The sequence below is a fragment of the Python bivittatus genome, unplaced genomic scaffold (assembly GCF_059951505.1).
Source record: "Python bivittatus isolate LINGU-HERP-01145 unplaced genomic scaffold, Pbiv_v1 ctg000700_np1212, whole genome shotgun sequence".
NCBI lineage: Eukaryota > Metazoa > Chordata > Lepidosauria > Squamata > Pythonidae > Python > Python bivittatus.
The window spans coordinates 5100400-5126801 of NW_028277098.1; the positions used below are offsets into that span (position 1 = coordinate 5100400).

The window sequence follows — 26402 nt, forward strand, 5'->3', positions numbered from 1 at the left end:
TTATTCTCTTCTCATTTGTTCAATATTTTTATATGCAGGAACACTCCATCAGGTAACTCCCAGCTTCCATCTAAAGGAGTTTATCCCAAAATTTCCACACTTCCCCCAGCATCTACCAGTTTAATTATTTGAGTAGAAAAAGTATTACTGAAAATAAGGATGCAATCCTATTTACCTACCTACCTACCTGCCTACCTTTCAAAGAGTCAATCCTACTGAATTGAATAGGAATTCTCATAAGTTACGTGTAAGCTTGCATTATTAGTCTGCTCTGCTTGCTACACTTTAAAAAGAAAGCAGACAGATCAGTAAAGACTTAGAAGACTGCTGTCCAAATCCAGATGGGAACAAACATATTAACAATTTCCCTTTCTGGTTCCAGGTAGAGAAGTAGGAGGCCAAAGCATCTACAAAAAGCAAGTGTCCTAGCTGTAGCATCTCCATTGTTTCCAACACTTTTCCTCCCAGTCAGCCATGCAGGGAATAAGATACAGAAACGAAGGGGGAGGAAAGAACACTCCGTGGCTCTGAATTAAAGATAGCTGGCTACCAGTGAAAATGGAGGGTGGTCAATAAACCATAGTTAGTTTCAGTTCGCTATGTCATTTACAGTCCTATGGATAGCATTGGACTAAATGTTCCACGTGCACATTTATCTATCTTGGCTTTCCTTCAAGAATGTCAGGGAGGGCCGTTATCTAGTTGATTTGGCCTGGTTCATAAGAAACACTTTTTTTTTTCCTAGCACAAGATGCCTGTCGACCTTTGGTGGGATGTGGTAGGCAGTCTGATTTAAGGGTGAAGGGACAGTGGCATAGCCTTATTGAAGGTGCCTAGCGATGCCAGCCCAAAAGTACTGGGACAAAGCATGAGGTAGGGCATCAACCTTCACTGCCCAGAGTGCTGATCAGGAGAGTAGGCAATCGCCCCCCTCATTTTGGAAGCCACTTCTGACTACATTGGTCCAGTCCAGCCCACCTCCTGCTATTGGATTTGCCCTGCCCCTTACCTGCACTGGAACCAATTATCCTCTAGTTGAAATCATACTTCTGATTTCAGGGCAACATCTGCTGTTACCTTGCCACCATTTTATCTTCAAAGCAATGCTGTAAAAGTAGGTTGGACTCAGGACAGCAATCTCTCTCTCTGTTTGCTTTCTCATTTTCATACATAGCCAGTATCACACAACACAACACTTTTTCCAAATCCAAAGCAGAAGTCGGGAGACACACAGTACAATGATCTTCTAATCCTTATGGTGATGTGGGTTTAATAATGGATCTAAAAACTACCAGCCTTCAATACAGAAATACAAGGCAGTGTTATTTATCCCATATTACTGAAGGAAAAGCCAAGGGGAAGAGAAAAGAGACAGAGTCAAAGATACCTTTGGCTTTTGCACATATATAGGACAGTACTCCTACACAGAAAACAGAAAAAGAAAGTAGGGAAATAAATGAACTTCTATGAGTAGACATTATGAGGTACAATTCAAGACTGGAATGCAAGATAGTCTCTGTCTTTTATCTTAAGGAGGGCTTGGGTGCATTCTAAAGGGTTCTTTCAGACAGTTAACAGATAGCCACTTGGGCAAAAAAAGGCTCTAAATGCTATTTGCAGTTTTGTTTTGGCCATTATTAATTTTTGTCCAGAACTAATCAAAAGCAAAACATGATGGAAGAAAGCCCATTCTGGCAGCAATCTAAGAGAGATACTGACATTCTCATTAAAGCAAGCTTCATTAACCAGCCTTGTCCTCAATACCAGTGCTGACTGATGACACGTTGACTCCTGCTAATTATCCTTTGCTTGCAAAATAAATTATAGGATTCTTCAGCATCACTTATGAAGGAAAGCTCTACCTCTTCAACACTGATCTTGTTTCTTTTTCTCACTAGCATCTGTCAAACAAAGGGTTGAAAAAAGAGATTTTATGACACCTCTGGTACATGTTGTTTTTTTTATTCAGAGATTCAGGCACGTTTTACAGGTTTACAACTTCAGCTGTTTGCTTTCTGAACAAAAAGCTTCACTCATGCACACATCCTCACAATTCAAAGTCCAGTTGGCCAGGGTAGGCTTGAGTTCCAGAAGAACTGGGGCAGAACGCCCACTACATACGGTGTCTTATTCTATCTGATGGCTCCAAAGGGCTATAGTTTCTGTATGTTCCATATCTTCCAAAAAGGAAGGCTTGATTAGTCCATCAAAGTTTGTTCAATCCTAACCTACGTTGGCACTTTTCTCATACCTCCTGGTATTTTTCCAACTGAATGGCATTGCCACATCCAGCACACATGGGGATTATGATATGTTTTGGGAACCATCTTTTGTTGAGAGACTAATATCTTCAAACTCTTCACTCTGCTAGTAGTTTTTCACATGTTGTGTGAGTTGAAATCTTTCTGAGCAAACCTTTCTGCCTTTTCAGCCTGCATCATTCATGCATGCATCATTTCAGAATGCATCATTCATGCATGTTAATTCACACAAAGATATGATGCAAAATTGTATGTCATTCCATCATGGTACAATATAATGCCTGACATTCTACGCTAGTGTCAAAATAAACATATTGATATATGGCCCATTCATTTACTGCTTATACATTTTAAAATATTCTAACATATCTACTGATTTATTTCTCTAACCATCTCTCTTCCCTTCCCCCTTTCAAAGTTTCTGAGCAGAAATCAATAAAAGGGACCACATATCTCTCACAACAGTCCAGTTTGTCATGCTCTGTAGACTCAAAAGCCTCATGCCTATCTGAGTGAGAGATAAATTTGCCACAGCAATAAATGCATTGGGAGGATAAACATAACATCAGTATTAATTTTAAAAAATAATAAAGATGTGAACTACCTGGAGAATGAATAGTTTTAGTGATATGCTAGAACCCCTAAAGATGGGTAATGAGTTCAGAAATGAATCCAACTAATTCAGAAAGGTCCAGTCTTATATTAGCCAACCAACAGGTCAACACTGAAAACAGGAAAAATGCAAAACAATAACATACATCAGTGTAATACTGCAACCACATCTCCTGCTAATGCTCTAACATTGATTTTTTTTGAACCCTGCAAGCATTCTGTCTTCTAGAACCATATTCTGCTCACAAGCCGAAAGCCGACTAACTCTAGTTAATAGTGAAGGAGAAAATGTTTAAAAATAAACATTGTATTTGCCAAAAGACTTAAGGCCAAAAAAGTCAAGAGATAAGCAGTCTTTCTTTTTCCCCTTTCTGAGCCAGATGTCTCATTCCTCTCTCCCTACTGGTCATTTGAATTAAACAATCTATTCCAAAAGTTATAAACATATTCAGTGTGTACATAACAGTCTGCAGTGACAGTAGTGGATTGGCTAGTATCCAGTCAATTATATATGAGGTGTACTGTGTATTTCCCTTCTTACAATAAGAGAAATAAAAAAATGTGTAGGTGGGATGGTGGCCATAACCATTATACTTCAGATAGTATGTACTGGGTACCAAAGTAATCAATGTTCACTTCCTAAAACATCTGAAACCTGTACTTATCAATGGCCAGGATGATTTCTCCTGTGCAAAATTAGAATCAAGAAATATTGCTATCTAATCTAAGAACAGGAAAACAATTCCAATTGGCCAGCCTGATGGAAGAACTGGAATGTCCCCTAATCTGCAAGAACAAAGAATATACATATTAACAGTCAGAAGCCTTTGAATCCAACTCAGAGGGGAAAAAAATCAGACTTTCAGAACTTAAATTAGAACAAACTGGAATAGAAGAACAACAGAAGTTTATGTTATATTTCTCAAGAATACAGTTGGATGCTGGAATGCTTAGTTTCTGGAATCATGGACCATCTCTATGACTTGCCTTCCTAATTTTTTTCAGCTTCTATTTATACACTGTTCATGAGATGGCTGGACTTTAACCTCTGGATATTTACAGACTATTGTCTGCTGATATTTCTTACTGATTGCAAACTGCATCAGGCATTAATTTTGAGCAAAATAGTACTATGTTGATGTACTATTTATCAAAATTATATTTTCCTATTTTTTGATGACTGATTCTTTTCCTGATCAAGATGCTGAAGATCACCCTATGAACCTTTTGAGGAACCTTTTGGACCCCAGAACTGAGCAATGGAAGGGGACAACCTGCAAAATTAAATCATGTTCATATTCATTCTTTATAAACAAACTGTGGTTTATTGTTATGTGAAACAGGAGCTCAAAGAAGTACATTTTCAATCAGAAGTCTCTTGCTTCTAACTGAGTGCCTGGCCTTACATTTCACTGCCTCTCTTTTAGTGCTGAATTTGGGCAGCTACTGTGGATAACTTAAACTATGTTTCACCAGGAGCATCTGCATGAAAGGTAAAATGTTAGGCAACACCACCATCTTTTGCAGGTGATGAGCTACAAGCACTGTTGCCACTGAAGTTATATTCTGTCCATGCTTGGGGACAAACTGCATTTTGACCTCATATGTTCAGGCTCATGAAGGACAAGAACTTAATTTAGTATAATCTTTTTACGTATCAATGCTTTTGTAAACCAAGAAAACAAATCAGTCTGCCGCCATAAAAGATATATAATATAAAAAATGGTCTTCATCCTTGGCACCTAGTATAGCAAATATATACCATATTTAATCTGTTACAAGATAATGTTCCCAACCAACCAAATGTGTAAAACAGCTAAAGGGTAGGTAGTGATGGATGAAAGTATTTATGGCAAAAATTATTTTTCACTTCCAATTCCACAGGTGTTTTTCCTGTGAAGCAGTCTTCAACTTTGCTTCAAATTTCATTTTAGGTGATAAACCACTCTAACGAACCACATTTTAGGACTGTAAGCTACCCTAAGCAATTTCACTATTCTCAGAATTTGACTTCATGTAAAATAGCTCAGATGGTCTGCCTGAGAAAGAGCTTCCATATTTCTATAGGTAAATGAGCAGATACTTTATTACACAGTAACATTCTTACCTTGATAACAGGGCAAAATATGATATTATTTTATTTAGATTTAAAGGCAAAATGGATACTCACCATTACAGAGATGTGAAGGATCCGTAGTTCTTCTTCTGCTGATTCACTCTGGGGTTCTTCTGTGGGTTCTAAACCAGGTGAGACGGGAGTGCCATCTTGATGGTGGATATGGAAGAGCAAGGTGCCATTTTCCAGCCACTGCTGCCTCCAGCGCACCAATGGGATATCTTCTGTATTGCCTGAAATCTCTGTGGACAAGAGAAGACAATAAATGCAAGCTAAAGTTTCTCTCATTAACTCAAGCCAGCAGAGTTATTAGTCAGGGACAATGGGAAGTGTAGGCTAGAACTTCTAGAGGGTACCAGGTTGGCTCCTTAAAACTAAAACAGTATTCTCCAACTAATATTCTTGGATTGATACCCCTTTTTTTCAGCCCTCAGAGCCTCCTTCTCCAACTCTATCACTTAAATTTGGCAACAAAGGCCAAAAGCTAGCATAAGATTTATGGAAGCAAGAAAAAAAATGGTGCATTCAGATGGGTTTAATACACTTACTATCTTTTCTTTAAAAAACAAAAACAAAACTCAACATCTCCAAAGAGCGAAAAAGAGGAAGAAACCTTTTCCAGTGATGGCATCTCATCTGTGATGGAATGTATCTACGAAGGGGGAGGTGGTGTGGTAGAATGCAGCAGAGACCCAGATTCTCAGGAAGGAGGGAGTGCATTTTGGGAAGGAAAAGGGTGAGCCAAGAGGCAGAACAGTCCAGAGCAGGAGCACAGGAAGAAGAAGAGACTTAAGACAGCCACTCCCTAGATTCTCCCAGAGTATATCTATTAGGTTACATAGTACAGATTTAGTCTGGCAAGATTCTGTCTATATGGTGTAAGTGATAAAGAAATGAACTTGGCTGGATTGTTTCCCTGTTGTTCTTGGGCTGGGCCTGACACATCACTACAACATGCAAATGTTTTTTCATGTTTTAAATTTTAAATGAGGCAGCATATAAATTAATAAAATAATCCCTATGGCCCTTGGAAACTGATTAAAGCAGAATTGTGATCCCACCCACAGAACAGTTATACAACCCTGATTTAAAGGAATAAACACAGCTGACTCCAGTTCTGAAGTTTAAAGAGGAAAATGAACATACAAAATGGCAGATATATATATAGGAAGTCAAATCTAATCTGCTTTGGAGATCAAAGCAGTGATTTACCTATGCCAAGACTTTCTTAGCACCAGCTTGTTGCATGATGATGTCATAAGAAAGCATAACCTGTTTATAATCAACAGTTTGCACTTAAAGTCAGGTCTTAATTTTGGCTGGCAACTGAATGGAAACCATTCACTTAAATTCTGGTCAATGAAAGGTTTTCCTAGAGGTTATTTGTGTCATAGCCAGTCTTTGCACCCCTCTACCCAGCAAATCATATCAACCATAACACAGGCCCACGTGCACACATTCACTCCCTCCTGCCATCTGTTTTGCTGCTTTGTTAAGGTTTTTCCTCTTCAGGTTTCCGTCCATGAGCTGCTAGCAAAGGATGAGTTTCTTGCAGGGATGTAGATGTCTCACTTTTGCCTTCGTGGTGTCCTAAACTGAGAGTATGAGGGACATCAAGCAAACCTTTAAGCCAGTGTGTCAGTTCAACTAGGGAGATCAGTCACTTCTTTTCCACTTCATCCATGTGTGCTCTTATTCTATATGCCACACTGGAACTACATGTGGCAGCTTGGTACGTGCATGTGCTGCTTCACTGATTCATCTTATGGTTATCCGGTTGTCTTAACAAGTCTCCCTAACTTGAACAAAGGTGTAAAGACCTTTGTTCTTATCCTAATTTAAACTAATGCTCCAGTTGCTTATTGTTATTGTTATTGATCTAAGTCTCAGATCTCTGATTAAGACTTTTTAAAAAGACTGGAAGCCTTATATGGACTTTTTGCTGAAAGAAGAAAAGACAGAACTGATGATTTATGGATTTGGGGACTAGAAAGGGTTAGAAGGCATAAGATGGGAATTATTCAATAGAAAGAATGGCTGAAGTCAAAATCCTATGTTTCCTTTCTTTTTTTCACTTTTCTTTTTTCTAATTCTTACCTTTTTTTCTTTTTCTTATTTTTTTCTTTTTTATACTTTTATTGTATTCTAAGTATATAAAGCCTCAGATCTCTGGTGAGGATAGACTCCTTGCAACCTCTCTGAACTCTGAAATGTTATCAGATTTGCAGTTTCAAAATGTTACTTCTGAAATACATTTCTTTTTCCCTGATGCAATAGCTCCCCAATCTTCTTTCCACATTGATTCAGCTGCCATTATTACTAAAGCAATATTTGCAGGATTAGAAAACAAACCTTAAACATGCCCACGATTTTTAAAAGGAAAAGTGAACTATAAGAAAGCCAGCATGTTTACATATGTTCTTACCCAGGGGCACATTAAATTTTGTCTAAATTCAGCTAGAGAAGCTGAAGAGCCAACTCACAATGACACTAATTTAATAAATGAGGTACGTGACCGGAATGTTGGATTTTCTTATAGGGCTAACTCCAGGCCAAAAAAAGTACATGGAGTTACTGGATGTTTAAAATAACTGTTTAAAGCCATTGGGTATAATCTTACCTTCATAAAAATTCCCTTTGGGTTCTATTATATAAACTTATCCTGCTTTCTGTTATCGGTTTCCTCTACGTGGACATAGCGTCATTCATTTCAGCATTTAGTGACTCAGAAGAGCTCTAGATCTTTTCACATCTCCAGTGCCTTGGCTCAAAATAGGCCACTTCTAGCAAAAGTAGAACCATACAGAAGAACTAAATGTAGCTACAAAAGGGGATGGATAGTGCTCCATAAGACAGGGGAGAGCCCTCTTTTCACATGAACGGCACTGTTGATCACAATATGCTGAGAAAAATAGCAGTACTCCAAATGAAAAGGACATTAATGGGGTTCAACGGAAAGGCCACGGCAAGCTTTTCATGAGTTATTCCGTGCCCCCTTCTCTTTGAGGATTGCACTTAAGTGTGTGCTCCATCAATATTATTTTTGCCTCATTCCTCTCCATCATGTCTTTCTCAGATGATCATCACAGTTAGCATCTGTCACCATTATCATCCCACACCATTTGGGTGCTTGAGAAAGTCAACCTACAATAGATGCTAAGGGCACTGGTCACATCTGATGCTACCATACGCTGCATACTGAAAGGTAACAAATGTTTTCCCTTACAGTTATTAACCCCTGGCTCCAGATGGCTGTTTTTTAATCTATTTGTTAGAAGTTAATGCCAGTGTTAATGACTTCCCATCTAAGGCCTTAATGGAAGTCACTTGGGGGAATCAGCCTTACCATCAATATCTTTCAAACTTTGAACTTGAAAGCTGTGCTTTCCAGTTTTTCCCTCCCTGGCCCTAAATATGCCACCCCATCATATAGATTCATGAGCTGTATCCTTAAAAAGACATCATTAACAAATAATTTAGCATACCAAGGACATATAGCCCTAGTTCTTTTTAAAGATGATACAAACAGGCAGTTCTTTTTTGGAGACGCTTCAATAAAGGTCATTCCTGCTGTAAAACTAACAAGGAGTGACTATTGAAGGGCTTCTATATCTGCAGGCCTTAATCACTTCACTAGCACAGGCAAGCAACCCTACTGAGATAATATAAGGTGGCTACCACGATATAGCATAGATCCAGTTTAGGTAGATCTGAGTCATGAACAAAATCCAGTGCAAAGGAACTTGATACTGATCCCAGTATTGACGATATTTTTATGGAAAAAGGAGCAGTTTCAACACAGTAAAGCTTTATATGTGAGTAATATGAAATGTTGCTGAATTTCTAATGTTCATTCAACAAGGTTGGGACAGTTAAAGCAAAACTGTGCGTGTGAGAGAAAATCAGATAGAATTTTGAATTTGGCAAACTTTTGGATGCTACATTTGACAGTAGTTGAGTTCTCTTTTTAAACTTAAATTTTGGAATAGCTTGCCTCCAAGTATTTGAATGACCACTTCCCTCCTGGCTTTGAGAAAAATCCATAAAAACGTGGCTGTTTCATCAATTATGACTGATCCCTCTGAAGAAGAAAGGTGTCTTAATTTGGGGGCATTGATTGTTATAGTCCAATTGTTTACATATTTTTGTATGGATTGTTGGATTGCTATTGTATATGTTACTTTTTTTAACCTGAGTTGGCAAAACAGGAATTGTACAGCATTCAAAGTCAGTATTAAGTGGAGTGGCGTAAAAGCTTTGTAAAATGGATAAAATAAATATCTGGGAGGCAACAGGGTGAGAATGCAAATTCTATCTTTTGTTTATGACTGTTAAACACTGATCTGCTGCATTCAAATTTTCATATGATACAGGGTTCTTTATTTGTTTTGCTTTTTTCCTGTTTCAAATTTGAAAGTACAATTCAAGTCCTAGAAATCCCAACAGGAGAGTTCTCCTGTTAAAAGTACTTAAGACAAAAAGCACAATGTTTATATTGTCAGTTATTTTTAACAATATCTAAATAGAAATATTATTGTATTTAAATATACATAAAACAGTTATCTTTGTAGTTCATACAATAAAACCACCATGAACTGAATTAACTCTTAGAATGAATGGGGATGCCATTCAAATGGGTCCTCAGCTGCAGCTGACTGATCAGCAAACACACCTCTTCAGGTGAGCAGTAGGAAGATGAGATGCAGCTATTAGCCTCCTTTGAATATCAAATGAGACATTGCACATATGGGCCTTCTATGTTCCTTTTAAAAAATAAATGCAACCATAGCACACAGCCAGTGCAACTGGAGGCAGAGCTAGTATAATGAAATGCCTTGTTCTTTCTTCTTTGGAAGCTTTTCAGTCCTTGGGGCAAAAGATATGACAGACCAATCTTTGTGCAGGTGAATGAAAAACTAGCAATGAGGAAGCATTTTAAGCAGAAAAACACCCAAAGCCAAAACATTTGAATCATTCTTACAGTCCAATCATGTTAGTTAAATCATACTGCACTTTCTTCTCATTATCAAGGGAGCATGGGATGCGATTTCCAGGGCCACCTTAATTGCACAAGTCAACCTATGCAGAAACAATGTCTGTTCAAGGCTGACCATCAAGGCAATGGCCATTCCCTCTTGGCAAGGCATCTGAATATATTTAAGAAATCTAGGTAAAATGTGCATTTGGGGTAGAGGGAGAGGATGCATTATAAAGATGAGGTGGACTGAAGACTAATTTCTTTAAGTGCTTATTACAGCAAAGAGGACAAAGAGAATTTTTGCAAATTCAGTTGTGGTGCAGGGAACAAAGAAAGCTGGTTGTTCATCATCTGTTCATCATACAGAATGTGAGTATATTCATAACTGAAGGATGGTGTTTGATCCAGCATTTGATCATCCTCTATAAGCAGCAGAGCAACACAAAAGAATATGCTCCTACACCCATCTTTGATTCTTTCCCTATTTTTAAAAAAGCTTCTAGCTCTCATGATTATGGATATATCTAAATACATGCAAGCATATATAGAAAAAGATTTCGGAGTTTAGGAGTCTGTATACCTACATCGTCTTCTTCTGGGGTATTTTTAAATTTTCCAGTCTAGCTATCAGTTATGGAATTCCATGGTGGTTTCCCACTCGAGAATTAACCAGGTTGGCCCCTCCTTAGTTTCAAAATCAAAGCAATAACTGCCACCGTGCATCAATCATTGAGATTGTACAATATTCTTTCAGAAAAGAGGGGATGGAAACTTAAGCTGTCATGGGCACTGAGACATATTTAAAATTGAAAATCTATCAAACTTCTTAGTTAATGGAACATGGCAACAATATTCTAGCTTGCACAGTATCACATGAATATGCTTGGAATAAATGAGGCTTTTGTTGAGCTTTTGGCATACTGGCCTAAACAGACCAATACTATCTTTACTGTTAACAGGGAATACTGAATGAGGGATAAGTATGACTAAGAGTAGTGGCCTAGTTACTCTTTCCTTTCCTTACTAAAAGGCATTACATGAAAGTTTTGATTGACCATGATGAACAGCAGAGACTAATATCAGCCCATCTGGTGATCAACAAGGCATATGGAAGATTGTAACGTGGACCAGGAAAGGAGTAAATGGTAAAGAACCTGTATTAATGAAAGAAGTGAAAGAAAGAAGACTTGATATGTCTCTGTGGATCTAAGAGAAAAGGGAAGGCTGAATGAAGGTATGATCTTGTGGAGTGTAATTGATAAATAAATGCCAGAAGGCAAAGGCGTAGAGTTAATTATGAATGAAAGAACTAAAATGTATGTCAGAAAGTATGAACTGGTGTCATGTGGCTTGCTGAGAGTGTATATGAAAGTAGGACATACTGAATGAATGAAACCCAGAGGAAAATATTCTGTTGGAGATAACAAATGGGGAGGAACTGGCAAAAGAATGGAAAAAGTAACTGGGCCATTTAGAGATCCAAGAATGAATAAGAATGGTGGTTCTTTGGCAAATATCTGCTTAAAAGAGATGTCTGTGTTTTGAATACATGATTTAAGCATATCAGTTCATGAGGAAACATAGAAAAGGAATGGGTTAAAAGCTTGATTGTAAGACTGAGAGACTTTGTGAATGATACAAGGATAATGAGAGGTCCTGAATGTGAGACACAGTAGGTGTAATAGTATCAAGGATGGATCTTAGGAAAAAAAAGACTATGGAAGGAAAAAAAAAAAGTAAACCAGAATAAAAAAGAAAACATGAGGCCTGTATGAAATAAAAGTATCAGAAGATAGATTAATCTCCCAAGAGAAAGAATGGAAAGTAGATCCAATGGAAAGGAAGCAGGATACTGTAGAGAGTAATGAAGATGTCCCTGACAGAGATATGCAGGAACCAGTACCTAGGCAAAAGTAACATTATGGAGGTATGGAAGCTGCTTAGAACAGAGTAAAACAACATATTACAGAATGCCACAGAAGTGCATAGAGTTATGCTAATGGGAAGTATGAAAAAGGATGTTTGGAGGAACATTGAAGTGAAAGAAATTGTGGATTAGAGAGAATGCATGTAAGAAAATCATTGCCTCAAAAATGAGGATGAAAGAAAGATAATATATAATGTGTATACAGAGAAAAGGCAATTGCAAAGAAAGTAGTCAAAGAGAGTAAGGAATGGTTACTATTAAAAAATATTTTTAAAAATATTGGGACTGGGTGAAGAGGGCTAAATAAAGAGTTCCGGCCGAGTGAATAAAATTTAAAATAAAAATGCTGAAACAATTTGGGAAGAAACTGACGTGAAGTAATGTTGGAAGGAATATTTTAGAGATTTCCATGAGAATGCTGATGATCTATCAGTAGAACTGAAATGGATGCTATAAATATTAGTATCAAATAATTCATAAATTCTGTGAGAATGCTGGAAAATGGTAAGCCTGCAATTATAGACAGTGTAACTGGAGAAATGTTAAAACACAGATGCGGTTTACTTAGGAGAGAGCTTTCTGACTTGTTTAACATGTGTGCAAAGTCTGCATTTGAACTGAGTGCAACTTTATATTGTGTATAAGGTGTAGTAGACAAGATTTTTGCTCTTCCGCAGCCTACTGAGAAATGTATGAATGTTAGAAAATTGCATGTTGTCTGACTTAGAGAAATTAGATAATAAAGTGAATAAACTTGAATTATAAAATCCATCAATATTTTATTATGGTCACAGACCAGAATTACAAATAAAATACACATTTGTACAAATACAAATAAAAATGCATTAAAATGAAATAAAACAAAACATGATAATATTAATGGTGGGATCATCAGTGGGCAATCAAAGTCTGCCTAATTTTATAGACAGTATAGTAAAATTTAGCTACGTTCAAAGAAACTGAATCATACTGATCAGATAGCAACAACTGTACATAAAAAAGATTGAATTATAGAATGTGTTGTGTAACATCCGAAGGTTCATTGCTGAATGTGGTAAGAATGGTATATGATGGAAGTAACGCTTCTGAGAGCCTATGAGTTTGTGAGAGCCAGTGTAGCAGTTGAGCAGTGCGGAGGGCAGGATGAGATTTGGGGTGGAATTTTATGCTTAGAAATGGTTTTGGATACACTTTTGCGGAACGGCCAATTTTGGCTCCCCGGTGTAGCAGTTAAGATACCAGGCTAGAAACTGGGAGACCATGAGTTCTAGTCCCGCCTTAGCCATGAAGCCAGCTGGGTGATCTTGGGCCAGTCACTCTCTCTCAGCCCTAGGAAGAAGGCAAGGGCAAACCACTTCTGAAAAACCTTGCCAAGAATGCTGCAGAGACTAGTTCAGGCAGTTGCCAGAAGTCAACACTGACTTGAAGGCACCAAAAAAAAAAAAAAAAGCTTGTGAAGGAATAAATGGAATACTTACCAAATGGTTCTACTTTGAGCAGGGAGTAAGACAAGGATGTGTGATCTTCCCTTGGTTTTTTAAATAAATGAATGGATTAATGCATCACAATGATATTGATATTAAAGGTGTGTTGGCTAGGGATGTGAATGTTAATGTATGCAGATGAAGCCATACTGTTGGCTAAGATTCCAAATGATTTGCAGTGAACATTAGACAGATAAAATAATGCAAAAGTACCTATCTGAAAACTATGGCATCAAAGGCCAAGGGATTTGGATTTAATAAGGAATATGGGTAAGACAAAGTTTGTTAGAAGTATGGAAAATATGTATTGTCGAAGGCTTTCACGGCCGGCATACGATGGCTGGTGTGGGTCTTCCGGGCTGTGTGGCCGTGTTCTGGAAGTTTTGTTTCCTAACGTTTCGCCAGCACCTGTGACCGGCATCTTCAGTGTGCAGGAGCACAGACAGGAGCAGTTCTCTCTGCCCAGCACAGAGAGAACTGCTCCTGTCTGTGCTCCTGCACTCTGAAGATGCCGGTCACAGATGCTGGCGAAACGTTAGGAAACAAAACTTCAAGAACACGGCCACACAGCCCGGAAGACCCACACCAGCCATCCTATGGAAAATATGTTTATCAAGTAATAAGTCCAGCAATTTCATCACTAGTCTTTCCCCTAAACACTTTTTATGCTGGAGATAACTATAGCAAGAAAAGTGCAATTACATATGCAGATTTGGTCCATTCAGATTCCATGAATAGACTAAAGACACAGCAAGATTAATTTGATGAAGGCCGATGTACTTACAAATTATTGAAAGAATAAAAACTGATCTCAGAAATGAAGGAGGGTTTCTAAGAAAAATGACAGAATTGGAAATACTTACAAAGAATCAACACCATGCATTAGGGCATACATACAAACTGTTACTTCAATATGACATAGAGACAGAACAAATAAAAAAATTGTATGATAAAATGGATGCAAAACTTCAAAGAAATAATCACAATACAACAACTATGGAACAGCAGAAGAACTATGGAACAAGTCAATAAAATTCACTCCAAGTTACAGTTTAAGAGAAAACTGGTACAAAATGTTTTATAGATGGTATAAAATTCTGTCAATAATTGCAAAGATAGACAAATCATAGTAATAAATGCTGGAAATGCCATGATATGGAAGGAATATGTGGTGGTCATGAAAATTTGTATTTTCAAAGGCAGTGGAAAGAAATACATAGAAATATTCAGAAAATTTTAGAAACTAAATTTGAATTAAAACCACATTTTTTTAAAAAATAGGCATAACTGCAGGACATATCAACAAAAATAACACTTTGATGGCCACGAGGATAAATCTAGCACAAGACTGGAAAAGAGATATGTTATTGACAATATCAAATTGGGAACTTAAACTTGGAGAATACGCAGCAATGGCAAAATTAACAATATATATTCACCTCAGAAATGTGACTAAATTCAAGCAAGAATGGCTTCCATATATATCATATATTAGGCAGCAAGGCGAACTGAAACATTTAGAGCAGGTTTGCAGAGCATGCAGCCCACCAAGATTTTTAAAAAGTCAATATATTTGCCACTGCTGCCACCACCACGAAAGACATGTTGCCAAGTACCTCCAACATCCTTCAGGCCTTGCACCACTCCAGCAGGACCACCATTCTGTTAGCTGCCAAAGATCTCATTGGGGCGCCAAGCATTCCCTTGTGGCCCTTGAGGATTTTTAGTTTAACAACGTGGACCTTTCCCCTTTACAAGCTGTAATAGAGTATGGTTTTTAAGGGGTAAAAGAAGTTTTTGAAGTTCTTGAAGTTAGAAATGCATGACAATTTTAAATGTTTATAAATATTATATAACAATTAGTATACAATGAAAGGGAAGTTAGAAATGAGAAATCTACTTAATGTTTTTAGTAGAGTTTCTTTTTTCTTTTTCTGTTAGGTGATTTGTTTTTAAATAATAAAACAGTGATAATGGCATGTAGCTCAGAGATTAAAAAGACCTTTAAAATCCTTTTCCTTTTTGTTAAAAATAATGTATTCTGCTTTTTATGGTTAATCCTTCATTAACAATATACTGAGCCCAAGCTGTCAGCCCTACAAGTAGACCAGACCAAGAAACAGGTGCCATATAGGGCTAAAACTACTTTCATCAGAATAGCTGTATTAACATAATCTTGCAAGTCTAAATGTGCTTCCTCGCCTGCTTTTATCTTCTTGAGAATTAGGGGATTGGCTGTCTGAGATGTTTCCATAAAATGCTTTCTTCATATCAGCTTAAGCCACATTTATCTGTTCCTTACCTTGATGAGAATCTTCCCTCTCTCCATTAAAGTCATCTTCAATATTCTCTACACCAGGGGTTCCTAATTTTTTTGCCATCACACCTCCCTTTAGTGCAATCTTAATGTACACACCTCCCCTAAAAATCCAAACACCCAAATGAACACAAAGGAACAATGAAAAATGAAAAGAATATGATGAAACTTTGGAAAAGTTGGATTTATTGTAACAGTGTAACTAAAGGGTTCTTCACACCTCCCCTAGACTCTGTCTGCACCTCCCCAAGGGAGGTACATATCCTGCTCTACACCACCTGCATAGTTTTTGCAATTTCTCTGTCTACTTACTGATATCATTTTTTCTTTCTTCTTTGCTTCTCTGTGTGTGTGTGTATGTGTGTATACACACACACACACACACACACACACATATATATATATATATATATATATATATATATGAGAGAGAAACACCCCCCACACACTCATACTCCCCCCACACCCGTACATACATACGATTGATAAAAATAAAAAAATGAAAAAATGAAAATGGGACAAATGATTGAAATTATACAGAAATGGTGAAAAACTAGAACCAGAAAGTGAATTCATACATGTTGGGAGAATGTGTACTAAAGATGGGGAAATGTGTGGATAAATTTTTAAGATATATAACTGCTGAGAGAAGGGTAGAAAGAAGCATATGGTCCATTCACTGAAAGAAGGGAATAAGTCTATACAAGAATGTGCTTCTGCCCACTTTGGAAATAAGATTTGGGTATGCTAAGAGAAGAGCCAGTTTGGTGTAGTGGCGAAGGCACAAGGCTAGAAACCAGGAGACCGTGAGTTCTAGTCCCACCTTAGGCACAAAGCCAGCTGGGTGACCTTAGGCCAGTCCCTCTTTCTCACTTCCAAAAAACTTTGCCAAGAAAACTGCAGGGACTAATCCAGGCAGCCACCAGGAGCCAACCCTGACTTAAGACAGCAGAAAAAAAAAATGCTAGGAGAAACATAAAAGCTGAATGCAGTGGGAATGAGTTGCTTAAAAAGCATGGATGGAACAATGAGACATAGGTTTAAGAATGAATGGGTAATGAACTAATATGGATTGAATGCAAACACAAGTGAACAGTATGAAAACAATACATTAAAGTGATTTGGTCACTGACAATGAATACTGAAGATCAAATCATAAAATAAATATATGACAAGATGAATAGGTTGTAGGCAAGACCACTAAAAGGACAGTTGGGTGGAATTGATGAGATCCCAGAGAGCAGAGCTGAGAATTTGAAAGAATAAAAGACAGTATAAAAATCAGTGTAAGGATATGGTGTAAGGAAGGATGTCTTGCAAGGACAGAAAATTGTGGAATGGGATAGTGAATGGTGTTGTCATAAATTAGATTTAGATTTCAGTGGTATTCCTCTTATTTCACAACTTTATTTTGCTTACTGCTTTTTGCTCTTTTCTGTTCTTTGCATAATTTTACTTACCCCAAAAGGGAATAGCATGATAGGTGTGTATGTATGTAATCTTTACAATTCAAATTTTGTTCATGCAGTCTCAAAACTTGATTTGATAACACTATTCCATAACTTTCAGGATGAATTATCCTCCAAAGGGCATTTATAGTATTCAGTTAAAGAATTTAAAATCACACAACAAAAAAGCAATAAGAATTTATGGAGAAAAGATTAAAGTATTAAAACAGTACATACATTAATAACTTAGATAACAGATCATGTAAAAACAGTGGTACCAGGTAAAATAAGACAGGATCACAAATTATCCAGAAGCCACCAGAATTAAAATGTGTTATGGTCTAACTGCAAGCCAAGTAAGCTTAACCTTCTTTCTTGGAAGAATATCAAAGGAATGTGGGGCCACTACAGAAAGGCACTGCCCACTAACACAACAGTTCTTGTTAATGGTCCATAGAAGATAATTTCATATGCTAGTCTTCAGGCAAATTCATTACAAAGAAGCTCAACAGAGTAGGTTGTTGTTTTTTATTTTACTAGCATGACAAATTAAAAGAAAGAAATGAAAAAAGATGCGTCTGACTACAGCTCATTAATTTATCTTTCCTGAAGGGAGGGGGGAAGAAACTGTCAGAGTCCACTGACCGCATTGCTCAGAAACTAATCAGTGCAAGGGAGTTTGGGGTCTAATCAAGCCTGTTCCAGAGTTTCAGGAATTGGCTGAAGTCATAAATCTGCCCATGGCTCAAAGAAATGGAGGCAATTAAGCCTGCAGGTATGTATAATTGTCAAATTGATGATCTATATAAATCAGCAAAGTCTTGAACATGGCAGGCTTCGTACACCAGGGAAACAGGCTCCTTTCAAGAGCCTCTGAAGCAGCAGGAGGTCACTTGCCTATGGAAAGCAAAGCACTGAAAGAAATCCATGTCACCTTCACTCAGCTGCCGCCTTCTGCGTTCGCTGTAAATCACTCTTTGAAGCAGCGTGTAATGTCAGAATTTCAGAGAACGGGCAGAAAAGATGACAGATGTATTTCTTAGCCCTTATGCTTAAGACCTGCTCTGAATAGTTCTGATTCCCAGTTTACAACCAAGAACCACCTATTTGTTGTGGTGGATAAGCAATAAACGGCAAGTCTGAAATTATAATCCCCGGTTTTGTGGGGGGAAAGCATGCTGACATGATGCCTAATCAAACCAGTTATACACATTGTACACAACAGTAGTTCAGTTTTGTATTATAGAGTATATTCTGGTGTGAGCAAAGTCCCCCCCCCCCCCCCCCCGAAGGTAGCTGCATCTTCCAGAAAACTCAGATGGAGTTTTCAAGGCCTTCAAAGGCCTCTTCTGGTTGCCTATATATACAGGTGCAGGCTTCAGCACTAGGGGAATTGTCTACACGTGTACACACAAAGACAGGCAACTGGGAGAAGCTTTTGAATCAGCCTTGCTGAGCTTTTTGGAGAATGAAGCAACTTCAGCATTTGGAAGGGGTATTTGATTATGTCAGTGCATTTTGAAAAGTGCTTTTGGGAGTGCTTTGCATAAACCTATTGCATTATTCTGTTCAGAGAAATCTGTGATTTTCAATGGGCTACATGTTCGATAGTTAAGCCAGCAATGGTGTGAAATGCTGAAATGGATCTGAAAGTAAGTATACTTGTGTGAAAACATGTTTTAATACACAGACATTCAGTAATGGATGGACTCTATCTGCATTAATCTGCATTTTTAAAAAATCTTCAAAAAAGGGCATTATATCTGAACACATTTTCTCACAATACATATATTCCACAATATACCTTTCACTTAGCATTATATCCTAGATATATCCTTACAAGTAAACATTAAACTACATCAAAAATTCAGGGAAGTGCACAAATTAAAATATAACAGTATTTTTCTAATATGTGTATTAGTTAAAATATAAAACGGCAGTGTGTTTAAAAATATAGACTAAAAAGATTCCCTCAAGTATTCTTACTTTCAAAGTAAAATGATCTTTGAAACGAAAGGAATAGCTTTTTCATACCCCTATTACATTCTTGTTTCAAAACTCCCTTTAAGCTTCTGTTCTTTTACCTCATATTCTGAAGCCAGGACATAATACCTCATATTATGTCTGGAAGTGATACCTGCATTTAAACATTTTTACAGGAAGGATGAGTGAACACAAAAACATTAATAGCCCACATTAAATGTTATAGCTCACCTTTACATAAGCACGTAGTCACAGGACCATTTGTGAAGTATCTGACATAAGCTACTCATTGAGAATAAATTAGTGTTTGCCCTGGAGATGTGGGAAACTGGCAATTTGCAAGTCTGCATGAATGTCAGAGAAGCAGCAGAGAATAGTTGAACACAGGCGATGGCTGCATGCATTTGGCTTAAAGGCTCTCTCCTCTGCATAAGACCCTGGAAACCATTGCTACTGAAGCAGGTGGAACAAAAGAGATGGGCAGTGGTCTAAATAAGTACAGGTAGTCCTTGCTTATACAACCACAATTGGGACTGGCAACTCCATCACTAAGCGACGCAGTCATAAAGCAAAACATTGTGTGACTGCAACTTGTGATTTTACTGCCAGCTTCTCCATTGACTCTACTTGTCAGAAGCTGGCTGCGAAATGTGCAAACGGCAATCACGTGACCATGGGATGCTGAGACAGCCGTAAATGCTTACCAGTTGCAAAACACCCAAAGCTTGATCATGTGACCACAGGGATGCTGCAACAGTTGTAAGTGCAAGGACTGGTTGTAAAGTTACTTTTTCAGTGCCACTGTAACTTCAAATGGTCGCTAAACAAGGCAGTTGTTAAGAGAGGACTACCTGTATAAAGCATTGCTAAGCACGATGGTAGTTATAAAATTTGGAATGGTATAAAGAGAAAATCTTTCTCTTCCATAATTCATTTATTTATCATATTTGTATACAATATAATCCTAGCAAAGCCAGCCTGAAAAGTTGTTTCACAATGCTGAAACTTCCAGACACCCAGTGAAAATAACTGGCAATAGGTTATAACAATACCTTAGGCCATTTTTTAAATTTAATGGTTTTACATCTACTTCTAAAAGATTCTGCCTGCCTGTTCTCACAAAAGAAAGATTTGTTCAAGGGTACATAAACTCCTTTACTTACAGGAAATTATGCTTATTGTGTATTGCAACTTTATTCTGGCATGAAAACCATCAGCTGATCAAATCTTGGCTTGAAACCCATTGCTCTTGCTTGACACTCTCTAGAATTAGTTGTGGTTACTAAAGCTGAATTCAGACTATAACCAACATTGGCAGTGGCCACAAGAGTTAGAAATTCTGGGTGTTGCAGTACCAGTGCACTTCAAAGGTACCAGATTGAGGGTAGCCAGCATGAACCTGCCATTTCTCTAGCATCTCTAGTCAGGAAGTTTACCAATTAACTGATTTTTGTGGCACATTACATCTATGCTACAGTAGGCCATAACAAAGTACAGAGGCCATTCTCCTTTACAGCTGAAAAGAGTATCCTGAATTCCTTATTTGCCAACTAGTTTTTAACTGAAATGTGCAGCTGGTTTTATCCCACAGAATTGCATCTAAATTAAAGCTACCATATTTTTCCGACTATAAGACAATACTTTTTTCTAAAATCCTTACCCTAAAAACTGAAGGGCATCTTATTCAAGGAAGTCAGCTGAGAATCACGGTTGCAAAACTGCCAAACTTTGTTTCTGCAGAGAGGCTTCTTCCTATTGCTAGCCTCCAATCACAAGTGAAATAGCTTGTCTCCCAAACAGACTTCCTCCAATCACGAGCCTGATGTAACTGACAAACCAATTAGAGGAAGGCTGATTGCAGAGACAAGCTATCTGCAGTTTCACTCGTGCTTGAATGTAATCAGTTAAGCAAAAGAGCCTGGAAATAGAGCTGCAGAGAGACGGTTTGGACCTCCTCCCACCGAGTGTATCAGGTAAATGTTAACTAATTACTAAATAAAAATGTGTTCTGCACTATCTTTAAAATACTGATTTTTTAATTTTGGGCTGGAAAAGTGGGGGGCATCTTGTACATAGGGGCATCTTATTGACGGAAAAATATGGTACCTTACCTGGGCTGCAACAATCTAAATGACCCGTAGATGGCAACAGAGTTTCTGTATTACTTTCACTGAGTGGTAGAATGTATTTTTGCAACCCAAATATGGCAGCCTTGTCTAAATAGTGCTTCTATCCTCCCAGGCTTTATATAGGACCTGACAATTTGTAAGTTTCTCCAATTCCAAGTCTGACAAAATGAATTCTTGACTTGTTTTAAACCATAAATTGGCTTGTTTCATTTAATGTGTTGTGTGGACCAGCTATTTTGGTTTGTTAGTGTTGGTACATGGTTTAGGATGCTGTAGGATCCCAGGTAATGGTGGTTATTTATAAAGCACTATATCAAGTAAGCAAACTATTGCTTAGCTTAGCGAGATACGTGAATCCATTCAAAGAAGCACCATGTCTGGTTTAACATTCAACAGTGTTTGCATGCCAGCCCCAATATATCTAGTCAATACTTGAAATCTCTTTCTAGTATCCAGCCTACACACTTTAAAATGCAGCGCATATTAAAAGTCCTAGCTGCCCACACCAGATGTATTGTAGATATGCAGTAGCATCCAACATATTTTTCCTTATCAGGGTGAACCCTGAAGCAAATTCATAAGCTACATTCAGACATTTGGGTGACCAACATGAGCTCCCAAGTGCACACTACAAGATTACCATTATTTTGTGAGCATATTTCCCCTTTCTGTTTCACTTTTTACTTCCCCAGTCTAGCCTACAGTTCTGGAATTCCCTGATCTCCCATTCAGGTACTGACCAGGATTGATTCTGCTTAGCTTCCTAGCCCAGACAAGGGAGGCTATTATAAACAGATACATCCACTTGTCCTATATACACTTGTGCACTTGTCCTATATACCTATGACAAACTCAGACAGATGAAAATATTGTTCACGTATATTGATATACAGCATCAGGCTAGAAACTGCTAGTCCCACCGTAGGCACGAAGCCAGCTGGGTGACCTTGGGCCAGTCACTCTCTCTCAGCCCTAGGAAGGAGGCAATGGCAAACTACTTCTGAAAAACCTTGCCAAGAAATCTGCAGGGGATTGTCCAGGCAGTCGCCAGGTATCAACACTGACTCAAAGGCAAACAAACAAACTGTTGTAGTAGCAGTTCTCCATAAACTGAACTTGAATAAAGGAGAGAAATCCAAAATGTTTCAACAAATATATAAGGAAAGTTTCAGACACCTAGAAAGTTTAGGTCCATTGCATTATGGAGTTCACTATATTACTGATGCTAGGTTTGCACATCACGTTAAGCCATAATGTAGTTTGTTTATATTTGCTTTACAGTGATATACAAACCTGACAATTGTGGTTTATATAATAAATTATGGTTAAATCAGCTATCATTTAGTGCAGTGTGTGAATAATAGTGCAGTAGTCAATAATTAATTATGAAGCTTAAAAAAAAAAAACACCCTGCAGCTTAAGAAATTGAGCTCAAGTCAAAAGAAATGCTATTTGTATACATTTTTAGATCCAGACTCTATTAAAACCACAAAATGGGTCAAGAAAAGCCCAGGCTGTAAACTGCTTGTCTGACTTGGTTATCTTCTAATATCTATTTTTGTATAGAAGAAAGAAATTATATCTTAGAGTATTTTCTTTTTAAACTTTCTTTCAGAAGGAAAATTTAAAGTGTAATGTTTTTCAGCCCAACTCTTTGATAAGCAAAGCAGTAGTCCAGCAAAGTCTGTTTAAATAAAATGCATACATTTTATTTTATTTCATGACTCAAACCACCAATGACCTCCTAGATTCCTATAGTTCCTGGATTCCCCTATGTGCTTCTTCTTCTGTTAACCCTTGATTCTCTTTTATTTAAAGCAAAAGTCATATTTGCTTTTGTAGCACAGCCAGCCCTTTTCTGAATTCCTACATCTTTATCTTCCTGTATCACTTTCAACGGCAATAGCAGAAGCAAAGGATGAAGATCCTGCAATTGAGGTCAAGCAAATAATTCAACAGAGATAGTGCAATTAGTACTCCACATATTTAATACTTTCCCTCTTGCATTATATTCAGGAATCCAAATTAAAGTCTGGCCAGCTTCTGCTTGGACACACACAGTGAAGGGGAACTCACCACCTCCCCTGGAAATGGATTCAAGAGTCCAATGACTCTTACCATCAGAAAGGTTTTCTCAATAGTCTACCAAAACATTCATCCAAAACCTCTTTCCTGCAATCAAGACCATTATGACATGTCCTGTTCTTTAGAACACTGGATAACTGGAAGAGTGCTACCATTCATCCTCTTTTCCCAAGGCTAAACACACCCAGTTCCCTTAGTTTCTCCCCATAAACCTTAGTTTCCAATCCCTTGACCAACTTTGTTGTCTTCTTGCACCTTTTCCAATTTCAATGAATCCTTCTTAAAGTATGATGCCAAAAGTTGGACAGGATACTCCAGATGGGGTTGACCAGTGCATAATGTACTGGAAATCTAGCCCTGTTTAAGAGCTAGTTCTTGTGTACAATTCAACACATGAGAAGCACTGAGCAGCCTCTCTCCTCACCAGCTGTGCTGCTGCTATCACTGAAAAGCCAGTTTTCACAAGTACAGTTGTTTGCAGGAAGAATAATTCCAGTGCACTACCAGGTCATATGGCAGTATTCACTTCTGTCCAAAGGGTCTCTGCTGCAGACAATCACACTACACTGATGGAGACAATCTCTTTGGTAACATCTCCAGCATGACTTGTACAAGGGAGGGGCTGGTTACCTCTCACTGCACACTAACTATCACAAATTGACGAAACAAGGCTTATTACTTCCTACAACTTGCAAACTATACGGATATAGCCTAAAACAGCGATGTCATACCGTTGATTCAAATTCAGCTTGTGATCAGCTACTGTTAGCCAGCCCTCTTGTGTCTGCATTTGGTTTCTTTTTCCTAAGCAAAAGAGACATTTGTCTCTATTAAATTTCATTATGTTATTTTTAGCTCTCTACCTAAGTTATCAAGATCATTTGAAAGTTATTATTTGCAAGTCTGATAAGCATGCCTTCCACATTTTCATCCAAACCATTAATTAAAATGTTGAAGAGTGGTAGCTGGAGATACTGTGACATACCATGTGGGTTATCAGAATGCAGACCTCACAGGAGAGGGGTTAACTCCTCCCCTTCTAGCTAGAAGGTAGGGCTAAAGACTTCTTCTTATCCCATGGAGGAACCCTTTTCCCTTTAACTCAAATGACTTGACTTCAATACCTCTCCTTTACTATGTATTTCATAATTAGTAATTGATTTATAAAAGGGAATCAGATGGAAAAACAGGATGCAACAGTTGGCATAATACAATTAAATAGCTCACAGCTCACTCTTAGACTGCTTGGTCTCTTTCTCTTAACTGCCTTCCCACCTAGCTAAGGTGGGATTGTTGATTACATCTTCCAATATCCAGAATGGTACTTCACAATAAAGGCCCATGTCTGAAGAAGCAAAATTGTCTATTCTGTAATGTCTAACACAGATAGATGGCTGTTCCACAAATGTCTACTAAATACATTCCTAGAATTAAGGCAGCTGATGCAGCCACCTCTCCATATGGAGTGCACCGTGAGCCTGGAAGAGGGCTGTTGTATATTCCAAGACAAAGCATTCTTCAATCCATCTGTTAACTGTGGAATGACAACTCACCTCCCCAATCTCCCGTTTGCAGGGAGATTAATAGACTTTTACTCCTCTAATGCACCTTTGAGGTAGATTCTCAATGTTCTGAGCACATCTAGCTTCTACGAGGTCTGTTCATAACAGTGGGTTGGATCTTGGCAGGAACTGGGGAGAACAACCCTCTGTGTTCAATGGAAAGGGATATTAACCTTGAACATGAAACAAGGTAGACTACGTGTCCTGGTAAAAGGCGCATAGGGTTTCTTTGACTGCAAGTGGCCCTAGTACATCAAGCCACGTGGCTACCATGAAGGCTGTCCTCATGTAAGGATATTAATGAGAGTCTGGTTTAGGGACTTATGGGAGCAGTCATTAAGGCCTGAATACCAGCAACAAATCCCATGTATTATTGGTGTATTACTGGGAGTGAAAGACAGAGTGTGCCCCTGAGGACGGGGCACATTGAAAGCAGTGGCCCTTGTCTGCTGAGGCAAACAGAACTTAAAGAGGTTGCCTCTCTGTGCAGTAACTTTGCTCCTAGCCCCTTCTGCAGCCCTGCGTGTCCTAAACCCAACAGTCCAAGGATCCCTGCCACAGGTGCTACAATTTTCTGTCTCTGGCACCACCATTCAGAAGCATGTCAAACCATCTGATAGATCTTGGGGGTGACTGGTTGCCTTGAGACCAAGGCTGTCTCTTCCACCAAATGTGGAAGTCCTGCGTTCAGAAGCTACTCCTCTTCTCCAGGTGTATAGGTGCAGCTTATTTGGATCTAGGTACAGTATTGACAGGATGTCCAGAGGAGATGGCTTGGATATTCCTTGCTCATCTGTAATTAGCCAGACAGCTGCCTCCTGGTTAGAATCAATTTTGCCTTGTATCGCTTCACCTTGCTCACCATTTTGGATAGCACTAGAAAGGGCAGAACATTTTTTTCTATCACAGTACCACTACAGCATCAATCCTCTCTGCTCTGTTGTCTTGGAATAAGGAGAAAAAGTGCTGCACCTGCCTATTATCCACCATCACAAACAGTTTAAGGTGGGGCATCCTCTTCTTTTAAAGATCTCATTAAAAATCTCCAAATGTATTGCCCACTGGCAACACTGGGAGTCTGCTCTGGTGTTCAATGATCCCATTATGTATTCCACTGATATAGACAAGAGGCATTTCTTTGCCCATATCATTAGATGTGTGGTTTCTCTCTAATGGCTCTTTGATCTGGATCTGCGCCGATGATTTCATGGGCTTTGTTGTAATATTTCTGTTTATACCAGTAGGTGGCAACCTCACTCCTGATCTGATAGTATAGCCTATAATTAGTCCTATATTCAGCAGTGTTGTCTCATAATGAAACACTGATCTATATTAGAAGCACACTTTCCATCCTGTCAGACTAGCATCTCTCTAATCAGCTCCCTGAGTGGACATTTCCTGTGCCAAGTTGTCTGGGAACAGCCACCAATGTAAAGATTGAGTTACCTTGCTTGACACCATTATGCAAGTGAAACCGAAGAGGGAGCAGTTTGGAGGGGA

At 38.3% G+C, this 26402-nt stretch overlaps 1 protein-coding gene across 1 annotated transcript in view; it reads right to left on the bottom strand.

Annotated features, from left to right (window-relative positions):
• ASTN1 (astrotactin 1) overlaps positions 1-26402 on the bottom strand; it is a 213028-nt gene that overhangs the window by 134057 nt on the left and 52569 nt on the right. The window contains exon 2 of the mRNA XM_088153813.1: positions 5044-5231. Coding sequence (XP_088009939.1) covers positions 5044-5231 — 188 coding nt within the window. The remainder of the gene's footprint in view (positions 1-5043; positions 5232-26402) is intronic.